Source organism: Anas platyrhynchos, chromosome 7, assembly GCF_047663525.1.
Source record: "Anas platyrhynchos isolate ZD024472 breed Pekin duck chromosome 7, IASCAAS_PekinDuck_T2T, whole genome shotgun sequence".
Lineage (NCBI taxonomy): Eukaryota > Metazoa > Chordata > Aves > Anseriformes > Anatidae > Anas > Anas platyrhynchos.
In genome coordinates this window covers 15306460-15319847 of record NC_092593.1, presented here as the reverse complement: position 1 = coordinate 15319847, position 13388 = coordinate 15306460, and the positions used below count along the sequence as shown (strand labels likewise).

Genomic DNA, 13388 nt, shown 5'->3' with positions numbered 1-13388 from the left:
TTACAGCGATAAAGCATTTCCTCTTCAGAGCTGTGTCCATTATTCTCCAAAACATCACATTAATATTTGTATGCCTGCTGGATGCCTGGGAAGGAGATCCGAGTTTTATTGCCACAAGCCTGCTGAATGATGTGAAACAAATCTTTTAATCTCCCTGTTCTTTAGGCTGTCCATTTGTCCATAAAATGGGTATGATACCTGATGTAACTGTATCACTCTGCTGCTTGCTGTTTGTAATGTGCTGGAAAACTTGCCACAAACTCAGCTGAAGGTGAGAAAGAAGTGTCACTGCCTCAACAGGAGAAACCAGGGAGAAGTGGCATGGAGGGAGAAATCCAGACAACATTAATCATTCTGCTGCTGGCAGCTGTATGAAACAATCACCTGAGTTTTGACCACTGCCCAGCTCTGATGCTCTGCCCAACCCATAAATCATTAGCAGCTGGTTTCACAAGGGCAGTTAAATTAAGAAAGAATAGAGCTCCTGGAGGAAGGGAGCTTCAAAACCCCACTTCTGTCCACATTGGGCTCACACTTCCCTGCACATGGGGTCACCCCAGAGCTGCTTCCTTCTCACCAGCTAGAGGCAAATACACCAGTGGGCATTAGGGAAGGGGGAAACAATCACCACAAAATTGTAACAAAAGGAATAATTCATATAGTTCCTGTTCTGCTACAGTTGTGTCTCAGCTGAAACCCTCCTCGGGGCTCTGCAGGTGCCTTCCAGTTGATCCTATCTGTGAGGAATTGAGTCACAGCACTAACTCCCAGCTGCAGTATTTTAAGGAGAGCAGGAAAGATATCTCAACCACTGTTCGAACCACCCACATTTAGGCAGCTAACAAGTCTCCATCACCCCACCCACCAAGAGGGGAAAAAAAACATGCATTTCTTCAGTAAGTAGAGAAGCAGCCTCAGCCACTGCTGACTAGGCTAGGTACCTAACATTGCCCTTCTCAGTGCCAGGCAGCATTTCTGCTGCAGGAGAAGGGAAGATGCACAGTCCTACTCCCCCCACCTCATGTAAATCCAGCATGACAACCTCAAGAGCAGGCTAAACAGATGATTCAAGCCACAGAGCATTTCTGAGACAGAGCCCTCCATCATCTACCCCACAGCAGCTCTGCTGTGGATGGAAGGTAACAGAGCAGGTGTGCTTAGGAGTGGCCACTCTGACAGAACTGGGTTCACAGAACATCTCACACCAGCTTCTTCCAGCCCAGCCCAGCCCCCTGAAGGAAGGAGAAAAGGGAAGTGAGTGTAACCCTGGCAGCCTGAATTGACTTCATCAAGCCTCCAACAAGACCAGTGACTGTGCAGAGTCCCGATTTGCTGGAGAAAGAGGAGGAAGTGAAACTCAAACTAGCATCGGAACTGGACAGAAGATGTTTCTGGAATCCAGATCGTCATGGAGCACTCCCAGCACTTCACCAGGGCTTTGCAGAGGAAGGTTGCTCACTTTCAGCATGTTTATAGTACATTTCCCCTGTCACAGAGATCTACGTATTCTTTTCAAATTTCATGTCTTTTTCCTTCCATTGTGCTCACAGAACATTGCTTCCTGTTGTTTTGTGTCAAGATTTGCAGGAAAACAAAGGTCATTTCATCCCTGCTGCACTGTGGGCACATCCATAGGGACCGCAGTTCCACGATCAAATCAAAGATAAGGCCACTCAATTGTTTATAAACACAAGACCTAAAAACCTCAGGGAACTCCCTATCAAAATGCAGTATCGACTAATACTTTTAGTCATACTGCCGTCAATAGCATCTGGTAATCAAAACCAGGAGATTGCTATTTGTTATCAGCTTGAACATTAACTCACATGACAGTTTAACATGGGTTCAGTCTTGTTAATAATACACAGCTTTTCTGGATCGGTGCTTGGCAGATGCGTGCACACAAAAACCCTTAGGTCATTCTGACAGCTGTTTATGAAGATTAACCCCATCCCTTTCATGCCTTCAGCATGAAGTACCACCAACACCTGTTTTTAATCCACAATTGTCTCCCCCATACCTAGCAAAAGAATAATAATCAAGTTTACCTTCAACGTGACAGCTCTGTTATATTCAGTATGAAATGCACCGTCCCTGTTGAACAAGGAGTGGGGAATAGTGTTAACTTACAGTAGCGTTGCTGGAAATCATACAGCTGCTCTCCCTCACTTCTCTCTAACTAGAATAACATTATCCTGCCAAAGCCCCAGAACTAAGCAGAATTGACACCACAGCAAGTTCGGGAGGGGAGGGGCAGGGAAGAGCGAGGAAAGAGGGAGGATGCAGAAACAGAACGTCATGCAAACAGGTCTCTAGTAAATAATCCCTCTCTGTTGCTTTAACAAGAAAATTTACTAAGGCACGATCTTTGGAGATGCAGCTGCTTGGTGTCTCTTACATTGACAATACTCCCACTCCTATTATTTTCTGAAAACAAAAATCTTGCACTCTCACTACACTTGCCTTTCCCCAGGCATATTACAAAGTACTGCCCCAAGTCAGAAAAGAAAGCACAGAGAGGTAAAGCCACTTTCCCAAAGCACACACCAGTAGGCAAGTGACAGAGAAAGCATGAGATCCAAATCTCAGCCACCCAATGCTGTGCATCGGGTAGTTTTAGTTCACTGGACATCTCTCCCACAAGTCCAGCTCATATTTTCAATGTGTACTATTCAACAGCAGAGTAAACTTAACTGCTGTTACAACACATGCTTCCAAACTGAAGAAACCATGAGCAATTTTATGTTGAGGCACAGGAGAAACAAGAAGCCCTCATGCAGCAGCAGAACAGAGCTGCAAGGAGAAAGAATAGTCCTAACAGGGGCATCAACAATTAGGAACTACAAATCCCAGCCCAGCACTCACTTATAATGGAGCAATTCCACTCCTTTCTCCTTTGAATTAGGATCTACTTTCATCTTCTTGCATAATTTTCGGCTTTCAGTGTCACTGCAAAAAACACATATTGGAAGAAAAATGGTTACAAGAAAAAGAAATCAAATGCATTCTGTTCTGGAAACTCATTGCACTGCTTCCTCTTCAGTAATTAGTTGCACCTAATGGTTAATTTAGAAGCTGCTCAGCTAAGTTTGTGTGACAAGCATTGTGGAAATCTGCATTAGCCAATTTAATTCTTTGGTTTGCCTGGTAAGGACACAAAGGACTATGTTAAAACCACAATGCCAGGCTCTGACCATCGGAAAAGGAGTCCATTCTAGCATGTCCAAGCACCTCTGAGCTGACCTTCTGTCCACAGGATTAATATAAAATTCAGGAAATCAACTTTCAAGACTGTTACTGTTAGGGTGGTAGCCAAAGAGCACGGTTTGTGAAAAGATTCAGAGAGAAAAAGCAGGTCAGCTTTCGTATCTGCCAGAAGCTAACTCAAAAAGATGAAACATCTCCATGGCATCTCCAAGACCAGATTGGAAGTGGCCAGCCTTAAAAAGGTCTCACAGAAAATAAAAATCAATCCAGATTTTGGAGCCCCAAGCCCAGCAACCCCATCCACAATATGCCTGAGGGATGCGGTCTCGGCTCGTACCAGGGAAGCAGGTGGTTTTCAAACTGAAGAAGAGTGAATTGTTTTCAGCCCAAGCCACATTAGGCTGAGTTATAGAAGAGAAAAGGGCCACGGGAGAAACTGCAGTGTTGGTTAGGTGGGAGGTAAAGGGTCTTTGTGGAATACGCTGTCCTAAATGACACAAATGCAGATTAAGTCTGCTTCGAGCTGAGTGAATGTGAAGTGAGACACGGACCTGGGGAGATGAGTGAAACAGTGGGACTACAAAGAGAAGAGGATGATTCACACCGATGAAGCCAGTCTTTGCATTGACAAACAGCAAGATTAAAAAGCTTGAAAACTTGTTCCCAGCAGAGGACAACTCGTACTTTTTGCACAGAGAAATCACTTCAGAAAATGAAAACACTGAAAACCCATCAAGTTTAAACCGATTAGAGATACATTAGAGGCATCGAGATGCAAGGGTCCCACCAAATGAAGTGCTGCTGCCAGCACTGGCGCTAATTCTGCCGGTGTTCCCCAGCTGCCTTCCTGCAAACGGGAGGAACAACCAACAGTAAGTCTGCAGCGTGCTGAAGATGACAGTGCACCTTCATGGAAACTTCCCAAATGATTATTTTTAGATGGAAATAAGGAAGGGGATACTATAGACACGTGCATGGGAATCAGAACATTAGGCTGGAACTGAAAGGAGGACTTTAAGGAAGCAGCAGAGCATGTAACCACCTCACCGGTAAGGAGCACTTGCAACCCCCAATTCTAGAGAAGCATGTTTCTCTTAAGTGTTACTGATTCATGCCTAACATACATTTTCAGATCATAGCCAAAGTCAGTCACTGCAGCCCCTAAACTTTTTCTTTTCTTCTTCAAGAGGCTGGAGATCCGAGCCTGGGAAGACAGTGACCTTCCTATGGTTTGCTGCATCTTTGTTTTCCCCAGACTCCAGTGGAAGATGGAGCTAAAACATATTATTTGTTCACTGAATAACATGAACATCCCTCCTTGCAACCAAACCAGGTTACAAAACAACCTGGATTTGGAGTTCTGCTGAGAAAGCCAGCAAAACCACCAAACCCAGGGCCAGAAACATCCTGTCTTCACTTACCTGCAGGTCTCACAGGTCAACAAATCTCAGGAGGAAGCACCAGTTTCAGAATCCCCACTCATCTTACCCCAGACACAGATCTAGAGCCATAGACCTATGGCACTGCTGGAGTTAAACGCTTGGCAGTTGGGTAAGCCCACGTTAAGGTCAGTTAACACTTGTAAATATCCTTCTAGACGCTCCCAAAAGCTTCCAGGATATACAGAGATTTGCGGTCACCTCAGCCGTGTCAAGACAAACATTAGGTGATGGTGGAGGTAAGCAACTGCAATGCTGAAGACCTGCCTCTAGCAACAGAGGCTGTGACACCCCAGGATGTGGTGACAATTGTTCTGGCATGGGCAGAGGAGCAAAATGGGTGTCAAGGCAATTCTGCTGCCAGTTCTGCCATCAGTTCAGTGCAACTTCAAAAAATGCAGAGAATAATAGGGAATTTTTCCTTGCTTATCAGTCTAGATCTCTAGAAAAGTTCTGCAGTGTTTATAGTTGGAAAGGCTACAAAATATGACCACGGTGACGTACCCTTAAGCAAGGCACTAGCATCTCCTGCCACTCCAACGCCTACCAACTCCCTTCCCGTTTGCATGAGCTTCTATTAAAAAAGGAGAGATAAGAACAGCTGTTTCACTAGAAGGAACAGACTAAGCCTGCCCTGCTTTCAGGATTGCTCCATTTTTAGAGATCCCTGTAGCTGCTTGAGTGCACATCCATTATCACAGGAAAGCAAGCAGCAGTTTGCTCCAGTACGTCTCTTGCTATTTACGGGGCTGATTCTCTGCACCAGTGCATTGGGAGTTTACTCTGTTTATGCAATCTATCTGCACTGATGCAAGGGATGGAAGAGGAGCAAATTCCCCGAATAGGAAATGTCTAAATATGTATCAGTAATTTTTTTTCATGCATCAGTGCAGATTTTTGCACATGCCAGGCCCACCGATTCAGATGCTATGCTGAAGTTGCTCTGGAAAAGGCAGAAAACAAGACATGCAGAAACAGCAGAGACGAACCCATTCTCCTTTTCCTTCTTCTTTCATTTACAGCCAGACCAAAATAACCTGCAAAGAGCAGCCCTGCTCCGATATCACTTGGTAATGACCATTATCCTTAATATGAGTAAATATCAACACAGATGCAGCCTGCTCTGAGATTCGTCTCCTTTGGATCGCAGCCAGCAGCCTCTCTCCAAAGACGAGCTTCTCAGCTCCCACAAGGGAGAGGGTAATTAGGACTCCGGTTCTTACAATTTAATTATGCCACTTGAAGAGGCAGTATAAGAGTTTGTTACAACAACTGATGCTGGGGGACGGGACGCTGATGGACAACAAACAAAATGCCCCCCAAATGAACCCTCTGCCACCCAGGCCAACACGCTCCAGATGTTGGCTTGAGGGTGGCTCAGTAACGTGTCCCCAGGAGCTGTCCTCAGCTGCCTCGTGGCATTTCTGTGCAGAGCAATTCAAACTTCGCAGATCCCTGCTGTGCTACTGCTGAAAGGGGCCCTGCTTTGCCTGGGGGCACTCCTAAAGCTTTCTCTCTCTGGAAAACCACCCAAAGCATCACCTTATCTGCAGTATCACGAAGCATCAGCAGCTACATGGTAATAAGGTCAAACCGTAAGTGGGGCATCAGCATGGCTTCCCTCCTCTCCCACAGGCACCTTCCCCACGCTCCCCACTCCTGCAAAACCAAACTGGAGCTGCAAAACTCTCCTGGAGAAGCAAAGACACACAGCAGCTTGCATGAAAGGTCTGAGTTGAATTAAGCAAGGAGTCTAAACAACAAGGACAGCACACATTGTAGGAACACCGCATCCTCTCCAGGCACATCTCCGTCTCCTCTCCTGGTAGGCTTTTCTGTCATTTGGGGTTAGAGTGGAGCTGGCAGAAAGCCCCAACAGCAGCACTCCCTGCAAACCTCTCAAGTCCCTTGTCGGTGCTAGCTGGCATGAATAATCACTCTGCAGGGGCAGCCATCTGCTGCCAGGACGCGAGGAGGATGGGGGCTTGCTAAGGAGATCTGACCTCCTTTGGATCACAACTGGCGAAGCCAACATCCAAACAAGACACATTCCCACAGGCACTCATCAGGAGCGGTGCAGGATGCTCTGCTGCAGGCTGGGGAGCTGCTGGCTCGTGGCCAGAAGGGTGCAGAAGAGGTGAGAAAACCTGGTGGCAGTCCCTGGCAGCAGGAGCTACCCAGAGAGAGGCTTTAGCACCAGCCTGGTGAGGTAATTCAGAGAGGGAAAGAACAGGGCAGCTAACACAGCTAGGCAGGAGGAATACAAAAATTAATTTTGCTGCACTAGGTCCACACAGATTTCCAAAAACAAAACAAGTCCAATCTGGATAGATCGTGACTAAGAGACAGTGCCTGGAGGTAGGAGCACAAGCTACCAACCTTGGGGCAAACTCAAATATTGTCCTGGCAGGTCATGAAGGCAGCAGGGTAAGACCAAACATCTGCAGCACCAGCCTTCCTCACAAGCATGAACAAGACCTTCTCCAGCTCCCTAAATATTGCCTTTAGCACGTCCTGCTGACCTCCAGCTCCTCAGCAAGATGGGAAAACAACCCCACCTCCACTGCATCCTCTGCGGAGGAAGGGTCTGGAATGACTGTCAGATCCTCACTCAGCAGATGACAAAAATGCCATCAGAAAGTTGCCAACGTACCAGCACCGTGTGCATGTGCTGTGCAGCCACGTCACTCAGATGGTGCCGGCGTCTGCAACACAGACGGGCCCAAACCTCCCTTCTTGCCTGTACCCACAGCGTTCCCAGACACCAGAGAGGTGGTTAACAAAAACACTGCGGCAGCACTGATTTAAGTAACAAGGTCAGCTTCTGTGCATGCAACCACTCTATCTTGCTCTCCAATCAGCACATCACATAACCACATGAACCACAGCTCTCACGGTCTGGAGAGCAGATAAAAATCTGGTATCTGTACGTCTCTGAAACAAGGCTCAACAACACATCCCAGTGATGCTTCAGCAGTCCCTTGCATCAGTTGCACCTGTAGACCCCACCAGGATGGAGGCTCTGCTGTACAGAAATGCTGCCACTGTCCCAACAGCTGGAAGAGATGAGACAGCAGGTCAGAAGGAGGAGCAGGCAGATACGTAGCAGGGCTGCCCATAAAACAAGCCGTCCAACGCTGGAACAAGCTTTGGAAGGCACCCATCGAGGCTGTCACCAGGTTATCAGTGCACTCTCTCACTATTGCCTCTGCTGTTTAATTGCTTTCATTCCCTTACACCGCGGTGAAAAGCAGCATAAAGAGAACAACTCCAGCTATAATTTCAGGGAAGTGCAGTTTCAGACTACCCCTCGGAATTGAATTATCAAACAGGGTTTCCCGGCCCAATGCACAGCCTTTGCAGTGCCCTCTGGCTATCTTCCAGAGAGTACCCTCTCCAGACAACAGGCTGATGAACATCCTGAGAAAGCAGGGAGTTGAGATCCTGCCAAACAACTAATTGAGCTTGTGACCCAAAACAAAAAAAAAAAAGGCAGCAAAAGGGGGTGTCAACGCCAGAAATTTCAACAAACCGCATAAAAATAAAAACCGCATTTGTACTTGCAAGCCTAATCTGAAAGAGGAAGTCATTAGCAGTCAGTTGTAGTTGGATTTGCTCCTGCAGGGTTCAGAAATCAAAAAACACGATTCATTAGCCATTGTGCGTTGGCCAATATGGCAATTTGACTACGCTCCTTCCAATCATCAATCCTCAGCTCCAACAAGGCCGTTCACATTGCAGCAGCTTGCATACTCTGCTGACCAAATGAAAACAGACCGACGTGCCCAAATCCCCTCCTCTCAGCCTGGGGGCATCGCCTCCGTGTCATCCTCCCTCCTAGTCTGGGGTGGCAGCTGCTACCACCTCTGCTTACTGCATGCCCCGTTTGTAAGGCTCCTCGTGTTCTCTGACAATCCCAGGCCCTTCTGTATCGCTCTGAGACAGACCTGAAATAAGAGAATTAAAAAAAATCACTTCTCAAACCATCAGCCTGGCTTGCAAGAGCACTTCTCCAAAGAGCTGTGCTAAGCAGCCAGTGGCCGGTAATGGCTTACACCTACTTGAGCAGAAAACACACACACAGCTCTTGGTGCAGCCAGGCACTTAGATACTACGCTCAGGAGGAGGCTTTAAGAACCTGCAGACAAACAAAATAGGAACAGGACCCAAGAGGGATGGACACAGAAGAAATAAAAACAGGAAGCTTAAAACGTTGGATTTGTCTTTGAAGAGGAAGCAACGCTCTGTCACTGTTCTAGATTCCTTATGGAAATGAACTTTCAAAACAAGTAACAAGAGCAGCAGGTTTCCATGGCACAGAACAAATGAGCAGCTCAAACAAGGCGGTAGACGAAAAGCTTGAATCTTTAAAGGGATGGAGAACGCGAAGACCAGAAAGGGAAAATGTGCTGCTGGAAAGAATTAAAGATTCGGATTAGCAGGCTGACAGGGCAGTCTCTCTTCTGAATTTACGGTTTGATTTTCCCCTCCAGAGCACAGCAGAAAGCCCTTTTGTGACCCACAGGGCAATCTTCGGAGCCTTCTGCTCCAAATGTTCCCCCTGAAACGTGCCAGGAATGCAAACAGAAAAATCCCTGTGCTGTGGAGACCCAGCATCAGTAGGCATCCAATAAAAATGACTGTGCCCATTAGTCAATTAGAGAGACCAAGAATCTATAGAAATGAGATCGAAAAGAAGTCTTTTCCCAAAATTAAAACCCATGAGATTAATTCTCACTAAAAGCAAGAGTGAGCTAAAGAACAGAAAGAACCCCAAGACAAAAAGGTGACAGGTATCATCAAACAAAACCAATTAAGGAAAAAAATTATACAGCGTAAGCTCCAGCCCTGTAGAAAGTCAGTAATAATGAATGTTACTTTCCATGGAAATATAAATTAGTAAGAGGCACTCAGCAGCTCACGTACCTGCACAGAAATAAGGTGCACACCTGCAAAGGAGCTACCAAAGGAACTTCTAGAAACACAAAGCACTTGAACTCTTTATGAAGACGAAGCCTTCCTCTTCAGACACGTCCCAGCCATCTCTAACCCTCCTCTTAACCTGGACACGAGCACTAACACCGTACTTTTGAATTCATCCTAAATAAAACCACATGAAGGCAGGTTCTGGATGTCCCACCTCCAGGCTCAAGGAAGCTGTAGTGCATCGTACTGTTCCTCTGCCACCTCTTTTGTGGCTTCTTGCTGCATGATGAGCCTGGAGAGCACACAGGATTTTTGCAACGAAGTAGTAACTTCAGGAAAACCGAGGTAACTTCTCATCAACTCTTAGCTCATTTGCTCTTCATTAAAGACTGAAAAATTACAAAGTTGGAGGTTAATCACTGCCTCGAGGCAAAACACGAATCGTGGCGCACACACGGTTAGGCTGACACTGCAGTAGGAACCCAGACTTGTATGGCCAGGCACTAGCGCAGATTTCAGCTAAATGCTCCCTGTTTCTGAGTTAGTGCAACACCCCAGACTAAGCAGGTTTATCATATTAGGAACCAAGAGCTTACCTAAGGGAAGGTTTTTGAGGATAGAGCAGCAGTTCCTGCATGGCCACTCTGACTGTGATATAAAATGGCTTTAAGGTGAATTGGCATCACCTGCACAGAGGTTACGAAAGAGACAGGAGGAGGAAGGCATTGGAAATCCGTGCTGCAAACGCACAGTTTGTCCATATAAACCACATCCATACAAGGATCGTGTTGTCAGTACAACTATGCTTGCAAGCCATTCCTTACAGATACCTGATATACTCTCCCCAACCCGACTGGGAATGGACTCTTTGCTGGCACCAAGCATCACTTACCATCCACCAGCTCCCTTCACCTTCAGGGCAGCTGAAGGAAAAAAGGCAGAAATCCCAACACTACAAACACCCTTGGATGGAAGGGGCTACATCAGTGCAAGCATGCTCCTTTCTTCTTTCTTTTCTCTCCATTAGATCTGGTCAATTTTATTTGCAATTTCAAAGCTTTTCATCAGCTTTAAAATTCAACTGCAAGAAGGAAGATGAGTAGACTTACTCTGAAATAAATCCTATTTCTGATCGGCTTTAGGGGAGCGAAGGTAGAAACTAAAGAGCAAAAAGACACTTAATGCCATCTGTACCAGCAGCCTTGTTTCTGAAATTTCTCTCTCCTGTTCCAAGGCATTAAATAAATTAATTTATGATTGTGTATGGGTAAAGCCTTACTATATCAAAGCATTAGGAAGTCAAAAATTTGGGAAGATTTAATCTAAAAGGCATACAAACACAGAAACTGGGGGCACCCCAGAAAAGAAGACTACCGACTAGGTTTAGCTCTCTTCTGGGCCAGCAGGTGTTTAAATACATAGCCTCCAAGGGGCCACTTCACCAGTCAGATTGGGGTGGGATGCTGAGGAAAACACCTCACCCCTATGCTAAGTGTCACAGGACTGCAACACTTAAAAAAAGCTTTCAGGGCAAGGGACTACGGGAATGACACACAGGACACCAAAGAGGGAAAAGCGGGATTAAAACCAACCAAAAATTAGCCAGACATTTTAGCCATATGGCTCTTCCTCTCCCTAGCAGTCTGATGTGCTAAAGCCAAGCACATGCGCTATGACAGCAGATGGGAACCACACAGCTTTGTTTATGTTTGGGACCTACAGCAAAGGGAACCACGCGAGCTTGAGCAGGGAATATTTACCCAGAGCCAAAGAAAATGGGTGCTTTTTTCAAAATACCCGTCTACACAACTGGGTAGGAGTTATGCTAAAAAAAATCAAACACACAAGGAGCACCACCTGTATGCACCGTGTGCCTGGTCTGCAGTTCCACAGGGCAGCAAGCAGACACTTTACTCAGGTATTTGATTTTTGGTAAGCAACCATGCTAGAAGAACCAGGAGTCCAAGACACGGCTCTCCTCTATTTGAGGAAACGCCAGCATCCCCCTGGTTCAGGGCTACCCATCAGTAGCTTCACACGTTCCCCACTTCTGCCTACGGCAGGATTTTACAGTAAGAGCAATTATGCTCTGGACAGAAAGCACTAATTTCAGCCTCTTCTGCTACCTCCTCAAAGCTGCACCTGACCATAATACATTTTATAAACCTGGCAAACATTTTCCTCTCTTCAACACAGCCGTTTTACTTTCCTTCCTCTCCCACATGCTATTTACGCTCTTCCAGATAACTTCAGTCCTTGGCCACCCCATGGCCCCTATTGCAAAACCTTCTGAAGAGGAGCAGAGGATAACTTTATATGGATTGCTCTTCAAAACCAGACCTCAGGGAAGCACAAGACAGGACTGGGTCTTTGTCTGCTTTAGAGACGAGCAACAAAAACTGCCTTTCATTCAGGCATTAAGCTCATCTCACTGTGCTCCCACACACGTCACTTTGTGCCTTTTACTCACCACCATAAGGATTTGCTAGCAAGTTTCTGTTTTTACACAAAACTTTCACCTGAGTACATCTACGTTCTACCCCCTTCTCATATGGCTCAGAAGATGGGGTTCAGGGACAGGAGGGACTCTGCAGGATGCAGAGGCTCTGGACCACACGTATGGGATCAGCCTGCTCTTGCAGCACACACCAGGTCCATCACACCCTGACTCACATTTCATTGCAGCTGGATGCAGAGATCACACAGCAGGACAGCACAGCTTCTCTTTGCAGGCATCTTAAGCTTCCAGCTCCCTTCTGAATCCCTTCCATTTTCAGAACTTCTATCAGCCTGCTACTAAACAGAATTCAATAAATAACCCGGTCCCCGTCTTGCTTGCACGCCCACCCAACAGCATCTGAACATGCTAAATGAGCAGTGCCCGTTTGTGCTGCTGTAGCATTTTTCCTTTCAAAGTTCTCCAAACCCTGTAAATATTAACTAATGAATCAGGCAATATTTATCCAACTGCTTGGAAAACAGATACACCTTTTTCTCTTTTAAATGGCACAGATTAATAGCAAGGACTCAATGGCAGAGCCAGGAAGAGAAGCTGGGACTCTCAGCTCTTGTAAGAGGGTGTCTCCCTGAGCACGAGTCCCAAGGCACTTGCTTACAAGACTGATCCATCTCTCTGGGACACTCTGAATTTGATTTATCAATGTGCACCACTGCTCTAGCCATGCTACCGCTTAGCCCAAACTCAGCTTGGGAGCAAGCACCAGGTATTACAGGGAAAAAAATAAACAAATGCAAGGTAGCAGAGAGCTCTGTTTAAACCCACAGCCACAAAAAAAACAGCTAGCAGGCAGGAGACTGTATCTTAGCAGACATTAACAACTCACTATTCTGTCATCTCACACCTCCCTTCATTCAACATCAAACATCTCAGCAAGGAATTCCTAATTAAAGCACGGAAAAGCAAGAATAAAACACATTTTTGTCACTTCATCTGTAGGTCTTTTATTCATAATTGAAATAACTTCATGTTTAATTACGTACAGAGCCACACAGGAGCAATAAGTGACTTCTCCAATGCTGCGAGCAGCCCCTGCCTGCCTCTGTGAACCGATTCGAAGTGCCCATGCACAAGGTCCTTAGCTGCAAAACCACACAGAGAGGCATCCCCATGTGCATTGTGCTCCCCACAGCCCAGCTCCTGCAGGGCACTTCAGCCAAGTAAGCCTCCTTGTGCTGGAAGAGAGGTACCTGGCACATCCCGGTCCTCTATCACATAAGCCCTGATGCTCCATGGACCTCTGCAATCCTGCTGCAGAGCCACAAACTGAGTGGCAGCCTCCTGAGACTGCCCAATCT

General features: G+C 46.4%; 1 protein-coding gene across 1 annotated transcript in view; it reads right to left on the bottom strand.

Annotated features, from left to right (window-relative positions):
- PDIA5 (protein disulfide isomerase family A member 5) overlaps positions 1-13388 on the bottom strand; it is a 97883-nt gene that overhangs the window by 67973 nt on the left and 16522 nt on the right. Inside the window, exons 4-5 of the mRNA XM_027461140.3 lie at positions 2866-2949; positions 2049-2094 (exon numbers count right to left, since the gene is read on the bottom strand). Of these exons, the coding sequence (XP_027316941.1) occupies positions 2049-2094; positions 2866-2949 (130 nt within the window). The remainder of the gene's footprint in view (positions 1-2048; positions 2095-2865; positions 2950-13388) is intronic.